Below are 19,872 nucleotides of genomic sequence, written 5' to 3' on the forward strand. Positions count from 1 at the left end.
TTTCTCCCCTACGGTATGTTTGAACAATCACAACGGATGTCACATAGTTTAGCTCTCTGCAAGTGTTGTTTACTGTACATTGGTGTCTCTCTCACTCGTCTCTCACTCTTTGCTTGAAGGCACATCAATAGATCTCTGTTCACCTGCTCAATAAAAGGGATTGCCTGGACAGAGGTGGGGGGCCAGGGGGCACAAATCAGGCCTCAGGGACACTTGTTGGCATTCAATATGTGCACACACACTTCACACCCATCCGAGGATATGTTTGCTCAGCTCTGTATACTGCACTTTTATATGTGCATGTGGGAGTGCTGGTTGCGCTTCAGTGCATTTGTTTATGGAGGCCTGTCAACTCTCAATGATTCATCACAGTGCAGAGCCCTGTGCTTATAGACAATTTTTTTCCTCCGTGCGTGTGATCCATGTTTGTCTGCACAGATTCATATTTCTCCTCCCAAAAAACACAGATGATGGAGAGTGATGCATGCAGGTCAAGGCGGGACCTGAGCCTTTACTCTGTGTTTGTGTGTTGGGCCAAACACATGCTTTATGATACCCTGGAAACGCCCATCCACATTATTTGATGCATTCAAACACACTCTCAGATTGTAATGGTTACAAGGGCTCTGTACTGCAACAGCTGCTATACCTTTGATTTAATTAAAAGAGAAATGTCACCAAGAGATATAATTATGTACAGAGTCCAGTGTGTTGCCAGGAGGTTTCACTATCTCTGGTGGCCTGTTCTGTAACATCTTTAACCCTCCTGATCAGTGTGTGAACTACACCATGGCTATAGCGGGAGCTCACTTTCTCTACTGTCGCGGGTGGGGGGAGATAAGTAAGTTGACTACAAAACAGAAATTAATAAATTAATAATGACCGGAACTAGGAACGTTTATTTTATGTATATTTTCTAATCTGAAGTTAATAATATTGTGCTGTCATGCCTCAATAGTGTTTGCAAGAATAGCAGTATTTTTAATAAAGCGCGTTAGTGATGAATCAACCTCATGCGTAAGTGATACTATCAATAGTAGCCCAAGTTAACGCATAATCTGTGACACCGAAGATAAGTAGTTTGCACCCTGCTCCTGTTTTTTGAGAATGTGCACAAAAGAGTAATTAATCCTAGAGATGACCAGCACATGGATGAAGCTTTTTCCAAGAAAATAATCAATATAAATGTATGGTCCATACCCTGGTACCCTGGTGGCCTCCTGGGGCATGTTCACAAACTGGTGTTGGTGGGTTATGATTGGGAAGGACCACGGCACTACAATATTTCATACATTAGATGTTTAGTAAAAATTGAGGAGGTTTTTATGTTATGGATAGATGATTTGATGTGGATGTGGAGGGGAGACCATGGAAGAAGATGTTATCTGTTATGTTGCCCTGGGAGGACGTGCTGGAGGCCTAGCAGAGGGAGACAGTGTAGGGGTTCTGTCTCAGGCATGTTTTCACGCGAGCTGCTTACAGCCCCCCGGACAATACCCAGAATGAGATGTGGTAGATATGTATGTTTGAATAGGAAGGGATGAGGGGAGAAGGGAAGAGAGAACAAAGGGATGTGGGTAGGGATGAGGTGAATGGATGAAGGGAAGGAAAAGGGTTGGTTGAGAAAACTGAGGCAGGAAAGGGGTTGACCAGGTATAAGTAGCTTGCCAGGTGATAAGAGGTGAAATTAGTGGTTGAGACATTGACAGGCCCTGCTCCTGAATCGAAGTTAACAAATCTACAAATCATCTTCATTTTATCATAAAAAGCTACACAGCTGGAAAAAAAATGTCCCAGCTACATTAGCGTTCATTGTCCCACAACACTGTTCAGATGTTTACCACCATGCATTCATTCTTTATTTTCATCACCATGCTTTATACACAACACTGCTGAATCTATACTAATACCCGAGAGGGACAGCTGTGCAACCTAGCACTGGAAGGCGGAAGTACAGGAGCTGAAAGGGGACTCATAGTAACATATGTAGGTAACAGAGATGTTAAAATATGTGTGTGCAAAAGTTTCTTCAACTGAAACAACCCCTTTTTGGATTCTAAACCTAAACTATTCATTTCCATCATATTTTTTAAGTTTCTGCCTTACAGCCTCACTGTCAGGTTCACTGTTGCATCATGAGGACAAATAATCACTTCTTGTCTCAGGTGACATTATTACTTGTGTTGGGGTTGTTTATGCATTTGAGAAATGTGCTCTCTGGAGGTCCGGTATCTTAATTGTTCCCGATGGAGGGTAGAGGACAACCCGTCCTGCTTGCATACAGGGAGATGCCATTCTCCTCCAAACTGTTCAGCAAACTCAAAAATACAATTTTATCATGTGGCTGTCGAGCTTAACACTGTGAGATGCTCTGTGTCGATATTTGGGTCCCATTGTGTGAGTTCAGCTCCTATCTCAGGAGGGGAACTCCAGTGTGATTTGCTGAGCTGCTATTCCTATATGTGCGTTTCTACATATTTGTTTGTACAAATGACATGCAGTAAATGATTATGCAGTTTTTTCTCATTGTAAGGTGTTTATCTGTTGCAGTGTTCTGCAGAGAAATAATCACAATACAATCTGCCAAATAGACTGAAAATTGGATTCTGCTTTATCTGTTTTCAGCCGTTGGCAACCAATAGTTTCTAATCTCTGATGATCACTCTATGGTCCACATTGTGCAGCTGATACAAATGTCTGATTACTGCAATGAGGCACCCTGTCACTCTAATTTACACAAATCATACACTCCCACTCTGACTTCTGCTCAACCGTATTAACGCCGCAGCAAATGTCTCTGGCAGTCAAAACCCAGAAAGCCCAATTTAATCTACATGCACACTTCCACACAAATAATCCCACTCTGTGATATTCATTCCTACCAACAACATGCACATTTGGTATTTATTGTTCCTCTGAGCGTGTGATTATGCAGTTTGAGATGTGTGTCGTCTCACTGGCATCACATCGGTGAGGAGGACTGTGCTGTAATTTATTGTGCTCCGCTGATATCTGATTGGCTGCATGATGAGAAGCTGCAGGAGGGAAAGGCTTGTTGGAGGAAAGTAAAGTGAAGAGAAAGTTCAGGTTTGGAGTTCACATTGACTTGCCTATCCTCAACGGCTGTGCAGCTAATGATGACAGGTGGGTGAGACAATCAGTGTTACTGCATTGTAGTGGGATTAACTGACACAGTACGGTGTTTGGTAGAAAACAACATCATGGTCATGGCTGATCTCTCAGCTGCTCTGCATCACCCTGAAGTTATGAGTTATCTGCTGGATTTTTATCAATTATTGTCGGACATTTTGATAATTAACCTGCTACTTAGCCTCAGATTTTAATATGTATCAAATGTAAGGTCCTGCTTGTTTATCAAGAACATTTCAGGGGGGTACATGTTCCCTTCAACATTAGGAACATGAGCATTTGTCCCACCCAATAAAACCATGACAGTAGCAGAGGGCGTTTGTTGTGACGAAGCACTAGAACGCAACTCATAGACTCAACAATGCCTGTGGTAAAGTAGGCGGCAATGGTTGTAAAAAAACAGGAAGAAGAAGAAGCAGCTATGCACGGTTGATAACAATGGAGGAGCCAGAAGGGAAAAGGGGGAGGAAAAAAAACATTTCCACCATAAACTGATGCAGAAAGATTCACCAGAATGTAGGAACTGAATTGTTTGATTCTCAGAATTTCCTGGGTCAGGACCCTCATACACACCTCCCCACAATGCTGAAATGAAACCTATGCCCTTAACCAGACTTCTGCTCAGGTTGAAGGTGTGGCCAACTAATGCTTGGACATCTGTGAGGGCACCAGATTCATTGACCAATTAGAATGATAAAGGTGTAATTTGTCCCAAGAGAGTCAATATTCAAGGAGGAGGGAGCAAGTTTAACGATGCATCCTCAGTGTTTAATGCTGTTACCATCACCTCAACCACTCTGACCTCTCTTTTCCATAAACTCAGATTTTTTCCTTCCTACAATGTCGGCCGTAGGTGGGTCGAGTGCTGTTGGTTGATCAGATATCAGCACAGAGAGCTTCAACCCTGACTGCATGCTGGAGGTTCCTCAGTGCACGCAAACATCAGCGAGGGGCTCATCAGGCAGGTCCTGTCCTGCCACACACACACACACACACACACACACACACACACACACACACACACACACACACACAGATGAGTGTGTCCTAGGGTACAGTAGTTAATGTTAAAGCCCCCCTCCACTCACAGATATGTTTTGATTGTTTTGATTTTTGTGCTACACTGTGTGATGTATGTGCAGGTTGACACTAGAAGGATGTTTTCACATTCATCTACTGAAAGTAGAAAGTTTATCTAATTGAAAATCAAATTCTAAGGGTCTAAGAGCATGATTAGTGACATCACAAATAGTTTGGAATTAAATTCTGGTCCAGTATGAAACTTATACTAGTGTGATGTAGAAACTTGAAGCCACCAGTGCACATACACTGAGAATGGACTTTACAGTGAAGTAGGAGACATCTTGTGTCCATCAGGAAAACCTTAGAAAGGGAAAATTCACACATCCTGGACTTTTTAATGAGGTAGAAGGAGTAGATGCCTTTTCAAGGATTTTAATGTAGAAATTAACATATAAACATATCAGATCATTATATAATATATAATATATAATAGATATCAAGCACACTTCACTCACACTAGGGTAGAAAACAAAACCACACAATCACACAGTCACACAGCAGGAGTTATGACAGTGTATTTGTCGTAATACACGTATGGAGAGTATTTTAATGTTTGAGAGATTCATTCTGTGAGATATATATTTCTGACATTGTTAAATATTTCAGTATATTGGACTTTGCATCGTCAGTGTCTCCTCATGTTAATCAGAAACTGAAGAAACTGACTCTTTCACGAGCGTGAGGTTACATTTGGGCCAGGAAGGCAGTTGTATAGCTGCATTTGATGAACGCACAGCAAACGTCTCATTATATAAACCTCATAAAGCACAGCACCATAAAAATGAAACACTAAGAACTAAAACAAAACCTTTGGCTATTTTTGCTTTATGTTTGTTTTTCAAAAGGTTCAAATTGGTGTTGAGTTCTTTAAAAAAGTTACTTTGTTTGGATTAATGTCAATGTCTGTGAGAAAAGGAATAAGAAGCTCATCCTCGGAGGCTGTATTACAGCACGACAAAACGGCTTCAGTTTTTAGAGACACTGATAACACAAGGCTTTAGTCATTACAAAACGGATGGCGGAATATAAAACTATGACTTTAATATTTACACAAGGAAGATTTATTTTTATTTAAAACTCCCAAATATGCACTTATACACACTATGCTTTCTTCAATGGATCATCATTGACTAAGTAAATGACTTAACTATCAATGTTTGATTCAAATTCACACTTGATTTGTTTTTAGTTTAGAGAGGTACAATACAAGACAAAAGAAGAGTAATGAAACCTTAAGTAAGACGCTAAAAATGAAGTCTGGTTTATATTTTGTACTACCTTGTAATTTACAAGTGCTTTCATCATTTCAAGTGTTAATTGTAAAACTAATGAATGGTGTTTAAAGAGGAATTGGAGAAGCAGGACAGATGTGGTGAAACAGTAGCCGACATGAGAGGTAATAATCATCCATAACAAAAAACCATTAACCCCCAGTTTTAACCTGCAGTCACCAACGTATCTGTCTTTATTTAAATGAGAATATTCTGTTTCATTTGCCGGTCTGCACTCTAACTACAGCTTATTATTTTAAAATAATCAGTTCTTTTTATGTATAAACTCAAGCAGGATTTGTGCACTTGATCCTGCATAATTCAGCATAACACCAGAGATGGTACATTGTTGTTGCATTTCAGAAAATTAAATCAAAGTGAGCTGAAAAGCCTCTTAAACACCTGGCTGCCTGCAACATTTCCTCATCCCACTTTCCCTTTCCATGTTAATAATCAACATTAAGCCACGTTTAACTAATCTAAATTTCATAGTATATGTTTAATACAGCATTAACGGGATTGCAAAATTATCCATAATCTGCAAATGTGCAATGACTGGCATGCAAAGCTAATATCAGAGACTTCCTATCAGCTGTCTGTTTTATATTTTGTGTATGTGTGTGCACCTGAATATGTGTGTGCAGCACGTGTATGTATTATATGTAGGTCTGTGAATGCATGTTCATATCCTCATGACACTTTTCCATTTGAAAGGTGATCAGAGGTCCATTAACATCTTTGTCCCTTATCCAATATTGTCATTCTCATATCCCACAATGCTCCATTATTCATCCCATCAATTCACCTCCAACACTTCCAACTCAGAGCTCTGCAATCAAATCCTCTAAGTTTTGTAATTATTATTCATGCAGTTAGGCTTTACGATGGGAGTTTCTATAAATATCTCCCCTCTGTCTATTTTCCCTCCCCCCTTTCTGTCTTTTCCACATACACATACAGGAGTTGTACATATGCACTTATCCCACACAAACTTACACACACACACACACACACACACACACACACACACACACACACACACACACACACACACACACATACACACACACAAATGATCTACTCTCTCCAACTCTGTTTTCTTCCGTTTCTCTCTGATCAGCAGCACAAAGCTCTGCGGGGAGGAGATAAAGAGTCTTCTTCTCCTTCTTCTTCTTCTGCATCCTCTCCATCTGAGCCCCCTTCCCCCACCACAGCACCCATCCTTCACACCAGCCTATGGGGACCAAACTGTAGAGAGGGGGACGCACCACAGTAGGAGGGGAAGATGGGAAAAAGATGGCTCATCCTGCAGAATGAACAAAGGCGTGTTGGTGATTTAGTAGCCATGCAACAGCCACTCTGCTGCTGCTGCTGCTGCTGCTGCTGCTTGGATTCACGCCAAGTAAGGGTTCGATTGGCCAAGGAGACTGAGTGCCCCTCCGACCTCCGCAGGCCGGGAAGAATGATGGGGGAAAGGTTGAGGGAGGAGGTGAAAGTAAAAGCCAAGAGTGGAGGGAGTGTGTAAGTGACATCTGAAAGGTAAAATCAAAAACTCAGCAGACAGTGAGAGAAGATTAATTTGTGGCCCTTAGAGACACACATCACTGCACATTTTTATTGTTTTGAGTTCCTCCTCCTGAGGTGTTGTGGCCCCTGGGATGGGATATTTAATTTATTCAAGCTTTATTTGATAAGTCACTGTGCAGAGAGCTATAATATTGGAAGAGACAGGGATGACATAGATCCTACAAGATCCACCAGAGCCAGCGGGGCGCCCCGCTAAAGGATAAATAGTTTGATGTGATTCTCTCCTCATGGGAGAAGCATGATTAGATGATGTATAATGATTCTGCTATCAAACCAGCAGCCTGGACAGCAGTTAATGGTAACTCATATGCAAAGCCCAGGAGAGCCTTCCTCCTCCTCTTCCTCCTCCTGTAATTGGTCTCCTGCTGCAGCTGCCTGCAGGGTCTCTCTTCACGCTGAAGGCGCCCCCGTGTGGCGGGCAGGAGAAGCGCGCACGCCGCGGGGGGTTTAAAAGCCACAACTGAGGAGGAGCTGCCCACAGTACCAAGGAGGTCTACACCGGGAAAAGTTTACCTCAAACTATCACTACCGACTAAGAGGAGGGAGAAACAGCAGAGATGGCAACTCAAGCACAGCAGCCGCCCCACCTGCACCTGGCTGAGCTCACCGCAGCGCAGTTCATCGACATCTGGAAACATTTTGACGCAGACGGTCAGTGCGCGCAAGTGTCTACCAATCTGAGGAATGTGGAATTAATTGAGAGTTCAATTAGGATTTATTAGAAGCTAAAAGATGTAGGACTGAGAGAGAAAGGTGTGTCTTTTTTATGTACAGTTTTGTTTCCTGTGAAAGTTAAATTCCTTTTCTGTTTTTCTGTCTTTTAAAAATAATTCAGTGAAGTGCTACTTTAAAAGTCAGCAACATGGAAATATTACATTGATATCCTACTAAAGAAAAGTAGTATATATTCGCTCGAGGTAATTTGGCATGAATACAACATATATAGGAAATATTTTTTGATTTACTTGATTTTATCGTGTGTCCTTGGTAAATATAAACCAAACGCTATTTTATGTTATCATCATATCATCGTTTAATATAATTGATCTTGTGACTTACTGCATTTGCTGTGATTGAAATGTGTCAAAGGATCTATGGTGAAAAAAAAACCATGAAAGAAATTAAATAAGAAGTTATAGAGGAGGCTGGAAAAGGGGGAGACGAGAGAGAAAACAGATGAGAGAGAGAGAGAGAGAGAGAGAGAGAGAGGATGGGGGGAGGGATAAAGGGATGCAGAGGGGGAGGACCAGAGAGAGAGAGAGATAGAGAGAGAGGGAGAGAGCAGAGGCTGGAGGAGTGAAAAGGTGAGAGAGGGGATGAGTGAAGGGTGTTTTTTTACTGGAGTTTATTGGGAGGAGCTTCTGAAGCTGAGAGCTTACTGGGAATGAACTGGAGGAATGGACAGGGTGTGTGTGTGTGTTTGTCTGTGTGTGTGTGTGTGTGTGTGTGTGTAGGTGCGCGCATGTGTGTGTGTGTGTGTGTGTGTGTGGGTGTGTGTCTGTCTGTGTCTGTGTGTGTGTGTGTGTGTAGGTGCGCGTGTGTGTGTGTGTGGGTGTGTGTATGTGACGACATATTCAGACCCTTCACAACTCGCAATAACACACACACACACACATACACACACACATTTTTAAATGATAATATATAAAACTCTTAATATAAAACATAAGTACAAGTACTCATTATGAATGTAGAATGGTGGCTGTGATTGTTATTATTAGTATTATTATTATTACTACTGATGTATTAACATATATATTTAATGTTCTAGATGGTTGAAATGGAGCTGAATCAAATAATTATTTATTCAGTTTTCTAGTTAAATCAATATAATTTAGAGCTTAAGCAATTAGTCGATTTATCAGTTAGTTGATCAACTATTTTGTTAATCAATTAATTGTTTAAGTCATTTTTTAAAGTAAAAAAGCCAAAATTCTGTACTCCAGTTTCACAGATGTTAAACTGAATATTTTATGGTTTTTAACTGTAGTCAGATGGACAACACAAGCAATTTAAATATTTGACTTAAAAAATATATTTTCTAAAATCTTGATTAATTGATAACATAATCAACAGATTAATCGATAGTGAAAATCTTTAGTTGAAGCCCTAATAACAATGCATCGTATCCTATAACTGATCAGTCTTAAACTCTCTAATCTTAGTGTAGAAAAGTTAAAAGTATATAAATTGAAGTCTGAAATAATGAAATTCTCAAGTAAAATAAAAGTAATGTAACTGTACATTAGTTACATTACATCACTGTACTCAGACTGGCAGCAGTTATACGCTCGTCTGGACTCATAAAACTGTTATATTGACTACAGTTTCAGTCTCAGGTCTGAAAGTAGTCGAGTTATAGGTTGTTAAATGTTTCCAGCAGCCGAACTGCAGAAGAGCAATGTCTGTGTTTTATGAAGGTTTAGTGATTCTCATGTTGCACATTGAAGGATTATTTTCTGAAGCCACTCAGAAAAAGCTCTGAGCTCTGTCGTTAAACCCTTTGGAAACTCTGTCTGATAAACTCATTGTCCTTCTGAGAATCAATGTCAGTTTGTTTTAACTATAAGAGTGTGAAAATAAAGTAAAACCAATACTTGAATTTTTCATTTATTCTTTTACACAAACTAAATATATACTGAGGACATGTGTCTAAGTGAGTGCATACGTGGACCAACTTGTCAGCTTATTTCAATGTTCTTATTTGAGTGTTTGCAGATACAACATCCCTTGACAACTGCAATCTTTCACTAATGTTATTTAAAAAGTTTTGTGCCTGTAACATGTAAACTTTAATAGTTGAGGTAAGAGATCAGAAGATTGTCACTGGCACTGATAAACAATGTCGTCCTGCCGATAGGTGCCAGATCAGAAAACACTCATATAGGTAATTTTTAGAGGAAATGAAAAGTTATAAGCTATTTGGTCATTTAATTTGACAACATTATTGACTATTCAGTTACCGTCTAAAAGACCACAAATTTCCCATTTTAAAACAGCAGCTGTATCTTACAGATAGTGTAAATGGACAACTGATCAATGGCTGATTGATCCAGCTCTGCTCAGGCCTGGATGACTGCAGTGATCCAGTGGAGGATTTCAGGGGTTGTTCATTTCAAAGGCACCAGACTTATGGTGATGAGGGTGAAGATACTATAGCTAATTACTTTCCCATCTAGAATCATGGACTGAATTGCATAAGAGACATAAATGTGCCCAGAAGAAAAATACCTGAACCTCCCTTTCAAAGGGCCAACGTGTAGGATTTATTGGCATCTCGTGGTGTAGTTGCAGACTGCAACTCCCTTGCTTCACCCTGCCCTTCCAAGCGTGAAGAGCAACTATGGTGGCCATGAAACCTATAGTCAGTGTTTGGTTTGTCTGTTCTGGGCTACTAGAAACATGGTGGTGGTGGAAGGCTTCTGTAGATAAAAACGTCTCATTTTAAGGTAACGAAAACAAATTCCTATATTCAGGTGATGATACTAATGAAAACATACTTATGAATATTATATTCCATTTCTGCCAATAGATCCTCCTAAATATTACACACTGGACCTTTAAGTTTGATAAAACATTGACTTAATTCAGTGTCATCTAAACTGTGATTAGCCGACACGTCTGACTGGAGAAACGTGTATCTTACCTCAGGAATAGTCTCACTTACAGATATTCTGTTCACTCACTGTAAAACCATCCATTTTGGGAGACAACGGGTTGTTTTTTTGACCAAAGCTTCTGCACAGCAGTCCCTGAGTGGACCGGAGAACCTTCTGGCTGCTGGGAAAACTAGGACAAATACAAGAAGTGAGAATTTGAAGGAAGGATTTCCAGCTGCAGTGTAGTCTTCAAACTCACCAGGGCTTTTCTTTATAATCAGAGTCCCCTGTGTTTTTGGCATGATCCTTTTTAAGATACAACAGTCTCCTCCACCCTCCCTCTACCCTGACAGCAACAACTGAATTAGGCACTATCACAACATAAAAAAACACACATCTAAAGCAAAACAAAACACAAAAAGGGAGAAAAGATGATATTTCTGGATGTTGGTTCATGTGGATAGTCGAGAGTGGGTTACACTTAGGAGTTAGTGGAGGAGCTCAGACAAATAAATGGGTCCCAGATAAAATGAAAGTTCCTTGCCTTGCTTTGACGTGTATATCTAATGTTTTAAAGATGCAAACGACTCCTTAAATATCTCATCCAGAGTTTTTTTTTAGTACAAGAATCAACCGTTATGATGATTAATAATGGTGGAAAAGACCAGGGAGAGCGATGAATGTGGAACGGTCAATGATATTTTTAATGCTTTAGAAAAAGAGTAAATTGAATTCCAGAAAGTGAATAATGGGGGCAAAAGATGTGCGTCAATGTAGCTGGAGCCTGCTTCCATCACATAGAGGGTCGATGTCAGGTTTAATTAGAGACAGCTTGACCTTGGTCCAGTATATTCAATGGATGAGCTTAAGTTGGATAAGACTATGACAGGAGCAGATGGAGGAGGAGTGGATTCTGTCATCATTCATCCTGAACCTCTTGGTCTAAGTCGTACTCTTGAGATGGCGTGAAGCTTGTGATAAGATGGGAAGCAACCCCCTTTGTTGTGGACGCTGGGCTCCAGTGTTATAATAAGTTTTTTCCGTTGTTTTCAGTCATTATGAGTTGCAGCTGGATCGTTTTTGGAGGTGTAATTGAGCAATCAGCAGTTGAGCTGTGCTTGAAAATGTTTTGGGAGGTAGAGGGCTGCATCTGCTCAGTATGCAGTGTGCAGTGGTGCGCTTCATGTGGCAGCTGAGATTTGTATTGCAGCTAAACTCTGGCAGTGAGCCCCAGTGAACTGAGAACACAGTCCCTTATGTGGGCTTTATTACAAGTCACAGGGTTTGAACAAGCTCCAAGAGTCCAAGCTGGACCTGTCATTTGTCAGGTGGCGATATTAGCCAACAACTGAAGGTTTCTGTTCTGTGGTTAGAAATCTAGGGTATCTCCAACTGGTTAACAAGATAGCAAGATTTGTTGCTCAACAATATCTTTTCTCACTTTCGCATTTCCACGTCCTTGAAGAACAACAAGATCACTACAGCAGAGAACAGGGATTTGACTACAGAGCTACTCACCACTCGCTGACACTGCTATAGACTCTAAGTTCTGTATGCTCCCCTCGTTGCATACTTTAGTGCACCATTTCACTTGATCACAAAGGCACAGATATATTATTATCTAAGTAACTCCATAAGAGCCTGAATTGAGAACTAAGAACTGACTGGCTTTTCTTCTAGCGGAGCCATGAGGTGGACATTTATGGATCTGAGTGAAATATCGTAACGACTATTGGATGTATTGACATGACATTTTGTGCACACATTCATGTCTCCCTCAGGATAATTTGTAACAGCTTTGGCGATCCCCATATTATATCTGGCGCGACCATCAGGTGAAATGTTTAATTTGTCCAATACTTTGATTTATGAACTAATGAACAAAACTAATGATATTCCTTTAAACTGTACTTGGTTTTCTTTATCAAACCTTAAATGTTGTAAGAATTGAGATTGTAGCTCCTAACAGGCGGCTTTTGGCGTGTGGGTGTTATAATGTAAAGTAATATAGTAATATCATTTTTACTTTTATTTAACTGGTTGGTTGACCATCAAAATCAACAATGTCTTCAAGCAAACTGGCTAAAAAAAGTATTTTTTGACTACTTTTGTCTTCCCAGCTTCCCATCAGTTCTATTACAGATCATTTTATTGGAGGAATCTCTTGCTGATTTATCATCTCATATGTTTCCAGTATATAATTTGATTGTTTGGGCTTGGTTTGGTAATGCAGTCGACACTTTGTTTGAGTGCTAGCTGATGATAAGAAATTAGTAGCAGTTTAACTCTGAAAGTGAATCTGAGCCCCAGATGAATGGTTACATTGGGTCGGCTTGCTTTGTTTCCACCACCAAAGCTTTGTGTTCATGCAGTGATTTGTCTAACAGCAGCTCAACCAGAGCACAGATGGTGAGTTGGAGCACCTATAGACTACAGTGTGCAAATGAATCTGGGCAGGGAGACGAGAGGAAGGGGGGAGGTGAGGGAGAAAATGATCAGAATGGAAAGGAGATGAGAGGATAAGAGATTAAGGGATGAAGAGGGGGGCAGGGTGAATCTCTGCATTTTATTCTGTATGTCTATGTTTTACTCTAAAATAAAGATAACTATTTTATTAACGTCTATTTTTATATGATGAAAGGCACAAACCCCCAATCCCTGCTCGGATTTTAGACAGATGGGACTCATTCATATGATTAAAAAGTGACCGCTGAATGTCCTATATGTTACTCTGTGACTCGCAGGGAAACCAGTGGAGTAAATTATTGAATATTGAATCCTCTCCAGTCATGTGGCTGTCTTAAGAAGTACAAATCCAGACACAGGGACAGAATGCCCCAATAAGCATTAATCTGACTGCCCACTTTCACCCTCTTAGGCAAGAAAACACTCATTATACTGCTTACACTCCAGCAGCACTGCACTCGTTTTCTTCTGCTGCAGCACATCGCTGAGTCTCCACAAGCCCTGCCGCTGCTAAATGCTAAATTTGGCATGAGATATATGAATATGAATATAGAGAATATTCTGTAGACATGAGCTTCTTTTTGTGTCTTCAATTCAAATTTTTTCAGTTGTATGTCTTAATCTTATTTCCCAGTGTTGTAGTGCTCCAGGCTGCACTCAAGACCTGAATATTGACCAGCCAGAATTGTGTTTTGACATAAATTCAGGGCTAAACCAACCAAATACTCTGAGAAATACTCAAACTGATTTAAGTGCAAGCTGTAAGCATGCGGCCCTGTAAACTGCTTACTTGGATCTAATCACAGAGGACTTGAGACTGGACGGGCACTCGAGGTTTCCAAAATTTAAAGAACACATAATGACCTCTAATCTTTCAACCACATTTAAGTCTTTCATCAAACTTTTGAACGGTCAACAAAGCTTCAGGCGACTTAAAAACTTCATAACATCGTTTGTGCCAAACTAATTTAGCTCCTCTGGTGCTCCACAGGGAACGGTTACATTGAAGGGAAGGAGCTGGAGAACTTCTTCAAGGAGCTGGAGAACGCGAGACGAGGAGCGGGAGCAGGCGTGGTGAGTGTGCTGACTGCGGCACATTTCTGAATACTTCCATAGTTACATTTAATTAAAGTGACTCGTGTGGTTGACACATGTGAATATGAGCTCATTTTTTATAGTAGATATTAATCACAGTTGCTCTCCTAGAAACTGGGGGTTTCGGTGCCTGAAAATAAGAAGGATAAAGATGTTGAATATATTGTCAATTAATGTTTTGTCGACACATTCAGTAGCAAAACTTGCGACTTGCCACGTACACTAATTAACAAGGTTTCCTCATTATGTTAATAGGAAATGTTTTTCGCATATAAAACCGAGTTCCTATTGCAAATTAACAGCACAATATAAACATAGTTTCTGGGGGACAAGGTTGGCCTAGTTAGCATGTTTTAATGGAGTTTCTCTTACATATAGTATGTTTAAATTAAAGACTGCATTGTCTCTTTGATCTTTGATGTGGTTGCAGGATCCCTCACATGCCGCGTTCAAAGAAAAGATGAAGGAGTTCATGGCCAGCTTTGACAAGAACGCTGATGGGAGAATTGAGATGTCAGAGGTGAGTTAAGACACACACAGCATATCCACAATATTTCCGTCATAACCCACTGTGAACCAATGTAATAAAAACACAATGTAAAATATATACTATTTAAACAAAGCCTATCTTTTAACTGTCTCATTATAATTCATAAAATAGGTGTCTGGAATAATAATCATCCTGTCTTTGTTTCTTCGGCTCTATAGTTGGCGCAGCTTCTGCCCACAGAGGAAAACTTCCTGCTCTGTTTCAGAGAGTTTGTGGGATCCAGTGCTGAGTTCATGGCTGTAAGTTTGTATTCGTGTCCCTCATCTTTAGTTCTCTCATCAAAACTGTTTAAATTTAATGATGGTAAAGACTTTGGATTTGGAGAATCCATAATGCCACTATTACCCTTCTTCTTTCTCTGTTTCTGACGGAAAAAGTTGCTCACTAACTAACTAACTAACTGCTTAACTTAACTGAGCTGTGAAATTTCTCTACAAATGCCTCAAGTCAGCAGAGCCACCACAGCTCGTCCTGTGGGACACATGTTGCTTACCCGCATTTCCCTTTGTTTCCCAGCCATGTTAGGAGGTCTGTTTGGTGCGGAAACAGTCCAAGGGTGTAAATTGTTCATTTAAAGCCTGGATGCTGTGTCTGGAACTCATTGAAACACTTACAAAATATTAGGTATTGTACTGGAAACTGCTCTGTGTTTAAGATTATAGTCAGAGTGAACCATGAAGGTGACATAAATTTCCTTGTTTGACAAAGCTGAACTGAACTCACGGTTCTTAAAACTTAGTGACTCTTTTGCTGATGTTAGTGTGACAATTATTACTACACATAGTGAAAAAAACAGTGAGGCATCAAGCATTTGGTCCACTGCGATTGAAGATGACACACATACTTGGTGTACCCGGGGTTGGGTTGAGGAGGGTTTTCATTGGTAGTGTGATGTTCAAGCTGCTCTGTGTGTTAGAGCTATTCTCAGACAGCCATACATTATGAATGGAGCACAGGGGAAAGACAGTGAGTGCTGGAAGGGTTTAGGTATCCATCTTTGATAAGGGCTTTGACAAATTCTATATTTACACAATGTCAGATGACACCCTGGTACCACTGTCTCTTTTACTGTTTCTTTCTTTCTGTAACTCAGATACAGAAGGTCTGCCAATTATAAAGTCAAGTGTGTATTCTGACTCTTCACTAAGGCACACACGTTTTCTGTCTAACTACATCATCTTCTCCTGCAGGCCTGGCGGAGGTATGACTCTGACCGGAGTGGATACATCGAGTCGAATGAGCTGAAGGTAAAACACAATATGAATAGAAATTAAAGGTAATGAATGAGGAATCATTTAAAGTTGCTCTGACAGCAGTACAACACTCTCAGAGAGATTTGGTAGTTCTGTCATTTAGACCTTTGTTCTGCAGCTGAGCCATGAATATGAACAAAATGCCCTTCCACATGATAATTACTGTCAGAAATGTGTGTAGCTCATTGTTGCACATCTGTCTGTTTCATGAGTTGTGGGTGAATAATAGTGTATGTGTGTGTTTTGTAATTACTGTAAACAAACCAGACCTTGTTTGAGATGATCGTTAGCGTAGTGCTGGTGGTGTAATTGGTGCTAATGTCTCTACTGATGGAGCTACTCTGAACGTGTACGTGTGTATTATGCCTGCTGTCATGTGAAAAACAAAACCTCTGAAAACAAACACCCCACTCACATCCTGGACCTCTGTACGCTAACACCATTTATTTTCATCGTAAGTGCTTATGTGTTAAATCATCTGGTGACTGACTGGGGGAGTTTTTCTGTCTCTTCAGGGTTTCCTGTCAGACCTGCTGAAGAAGGCTAACAAAAACTACGATGACAAGAAGCTCAAAGAGTACACGCAGACTATTGTGAGTATCATAAGGCATAAAATGTGTCTTTAATTCACTCTGCAAACTCAAATTTACAACTGCAAGTCTCAGGATACTTAACCTTTAAATCTTAACATTACACTGATGCTGTACTTATTAGTAATGTAATTTTAAAAAATCTATTCTACTCTAAGATTTAGCATGACATATTTTGGGAGTAATTTCTGCTTAAAGGTCCGGTGTATAAAATTTATTAGGATCTATTGGCAGAAATGGAATATAATATTCATAGGTATGTATTAATTAGTTTATAATCACCTGAAAATAAGAGTCAGTGTGTTTAGAGGGAGCGAGTCCTCTTCCATGGAGTCGGCATGTTGGTCTGCCATGTTTCTACAAGCCATGAATGTACAAACCTAGAACTGACTCTAAATAGGGCCACCATAGTTTCTCTTGCACACTTAGAAGGCTGAGCTGTATTCAAATGGTTGTAATGCTGCAACTTCACTGCTAGATGCCACTAAATCCTACAAACTGATCCTTTAACACAGGATCACATCCACACTCAACAACTACGCCTTCATGCCCATATGTTCTAATTGTAGCACTTTGCTGCCACATTTCTACATAATGTAACTGAAACAACGTCCCTAAAGGCTTGAATTTTAATGCACTGAACAACATTAGTGTCTGGGTTCACCCTGCAGCTCATCTGTTGTGCTGATGCATCAGGCCCCCTGCATCAGTCAGCCATCTGTGGTCTAAACGCACTCAACCGCTGCCATTTATGTATGTTTTAACATGTAATATGTGTGTGTAGCCCTGTATATGCATGTGTTTGAAGACCTTCTGTTTGCTGTGTTTTCTCTGATAAATTCTCTGCTAATTTTCTTTCTGCGCAGCTGAGGATGTTTGATCTGAATGGTGATGGTAAGCTGGGCCTCTCTGAGATGGCGAGGTGAGTGTGTCTCCAGTTCTATTTTTCTGTATGCACATTTATAACCCTTTTTTCATGGATGCTAACTAGATGAAACATTCCTTGTTTTTTTTTTACCTCAGGCTCTTGCCAGTCCAGGAAAATTTCCTGCTGAAGTTTGAGGTAAGATTAGACTCAGGCTTAGAATCACAACCGATATAATACTTGAAGACTGTAACTCTGATATAGAGCAGTCAGACAACACTGGGGATTCAGACTAGTACAATTCAACATGATTGGATTCACTACAAGAGGATTATTTGTCATCAAAGTACTAAATGGACATATGGATCACTGACACGAATGCATGCTTACTTATGTTAAATCCTATATGAATTAAATATTGCAATGTAACATTTATATTAAAACATTCTTGTGTTTGGGAACAGCTTTTATGTTCCAATAAATTAATCTCATAATTAAGTCAATTTATAGTCCTGTGGGGTTTTAAAATAAATCTTAAAATAAATCTTATTGCACAGTTTCATGTATTTTCTTATCTATAAGACATTATTCTTCATTATTATTAATACATTTTTATGCTTCTAAATTCAACATTTGTCGTACAGTGACGAATCTCTCACATGTTTTTTGTCATGTATGTTCCTATACGTACATGCTAGCTTGATAGAGCAGATCAACTGTTCCTTCCTGACCGAGGATTAGTTTGTCTGATCAGGATTAACTCAACTCTAGTCCCAGTTATCATAATCTGCATGGATTAATATCAGTTCTGGATATGGTGAGGCTTTTATCGCTCTCTAGAAATATGCTACAGTTTCTAACAATTTTCACTCATCTCTCTCTCTCTCTCCCTCTCTCTCTCTCTGTCTCTCTCTCTCTGTCTCTCTCTCTCTGTCTCTCTCTGTCTCTCCCACACAGGGCATCAGACTCACTGTGAAAGAATTTGACTCCCTCTTCACTTTCTATGATAAGGTGAAAAGAGCATGTTTGTCTGTGTGCTTGCATGTGTACTGTGTTATGTGTTATGCATAAACAGTAACATTTCCATATTTCCTCATACAGTCTGACTGATAACACACTTCTAATTTATGCACTTGTGACTTTAAATTGATTGTATACTTACACTTAATACCACTTATACTAACAAGTTGCTCTAGGGATATTGACGTCTGCACTACCTCTCCTTTTTTCCTCCTAGCACAACCATCAGGTCAACATGTATCCAGTACTTTGGTTTCTGACCTGCAAAACTAATAGCATTTTCATCAGCTGTACTTTATGTTTTGTGCTAATTAGCAATTTTTAGCACGCTAGCAGGTAAACCAAGATGGTGAACATGGTACACATTCAACACGCTGATGTTAGCACGTAGCTCAAAGCGCCACTGTGCCTACGTAACGCCTCACAGAGCTGCTTGCATGACTTTAGACCCATAGTCTATTTCTTCTGTATAATTCAGACCTCTCGTGTTGTCTCTTTCACCAGGATGGTAATGGGTATATTGACGAGCAGGAGCTGGATGCTTTGCTGAAGGACCTTTGTGACAAGAACAAAATGGTAATGAATAGTTAGCCTATTGATTGATCAGTTCAGGTTACGTGTCTACTTGCCATATATAGAGCCGATAGCTGCCTGATATGCCTCTGCAATGTGCCACCTTGTGCCCACTGATCGTATATATGCCTGTGTCGTTTCTGGCAGGACGTGGACTCAACAGGACTGGTGGGGTACAAGAAGAGCATCATGGCTCTGTCTGACGGAGGGAAACTGTACCGCACTGAGCTGGAGATCGTCCTCTGCCGGGACTCCACACTGTGACCTCCTTGCCTGGGACCCTGCCGTCCTCCTCCACCCCCTGCCTCCTGCTTCCTACCTCCCAATGTAACCTGGTGCATGTGTGACCCTTAACCTCGCTTCACCACTTAGAGTGAAAACAAAAGTGCTCCTGAGAGCACAAAAGTGTACCGCTGGCCCTGATGTTTTAGCTTTTAACCCCTCTGAGGTCTTTTCCTATTTTTACCTTTACATGAAGTTCCATAATGAGCTAGCCATAGCAATGACTGCAGAAATACATTGTGTATTTATTTATTTTACTTCCCGTTTTTAATATGCATTTGTATTTTTTACATTCATCTCATATATATATATGTTCTCCTCCCACTTAATTTAAAATGCTAATGTTCTGTAGCACCTGTTCTTTAATATTATTATTATTTTGATTTCTATTTCATTTAATATTGTCCTGTTTTTTTTGATGAGGCTTGTACTGTTCTATTAAAGATATATTAAAGATACTGAGAGAATGAATAAACATTCAATTACAA

At 40.1% G+C, this 19,872-nt stretch overlaps 1 protein-coding gene across 1 annotated transcript; it reads left to right on the plus strand.

Moving 5' to 3' along the window:
- Nucleotides 1-7,558: 7,558 nt before the first annotated feature.
- LOC127351931 (calretinin-like) lies at nucleotides 7,559-19,872 on the plus strand. Its single transcript, XM_051379940.1, has 11 exons — nucleotides 7,559-7,742; nucleotides 14,148-14,230; nucleotides 14,682-14,771; nucleotides 14,960-15,040; nucleotides 15,992-16,048; nucleotides 16,570-16,647; nucleotides 17,511-17,566; nucleotides 17,668-17,707; nucleotides 18,467-18,520; nucleotides 19,034-19,105; nucleotides 19,250-19,872. Exons 1-11 carry the CDS (start codon nucleotides 7,649-7,651, stop codon nucleotides 19,364-19,366), a joined length of 822 nt encoding a protein of 273 aa, XP_051235900.1. The 5' UTR covers nucleotides 7,559-7,648; the 3' UTR covers nucleotides 19,367-19,872.

This window comes from Dicentrarchus labrax, unplaced genomic scaffold (assembly GCF_905237075.1).
Source record: "Dicentrarchus labrax unplaced genomic scaffold, dlabrax2021, whole genome shotgun sequence".
In the NCBI taxonomy this organism is placed as follows: domain Eukaryota; kingdom Metazoa; phylum Chordata; class Actinopteri; family Moronidae; genus Dicentrarchus; species Dicentrarchus labrax.

Excerpts from the sequence above, each read along its gene's own strand:
- LOC127351931 (XM_051379940.1), top strand. The coding sequence starts at position 7,649 with ATGGCAACTCAAGCACAGCAGCCGCCCCACCTGCACCTGGCTGAGCTC. Across the intron at positions 14,231-14,681 it reads GAGGAGCGGGAGCAGGCGTG|GATCCCTCACATGCCGCGTT; the intron begins GTGAGTGTGCTG and ends ATGTGGTTGCAG. Across the intron at positions 14,772-14,959 it reads GGAGAATTGAGATGTCAGAG|TTGGCGCAGCTTCTGCCCAC; the intron begins GTGAGTTAAGAC and ends TCGGCTCTATAG.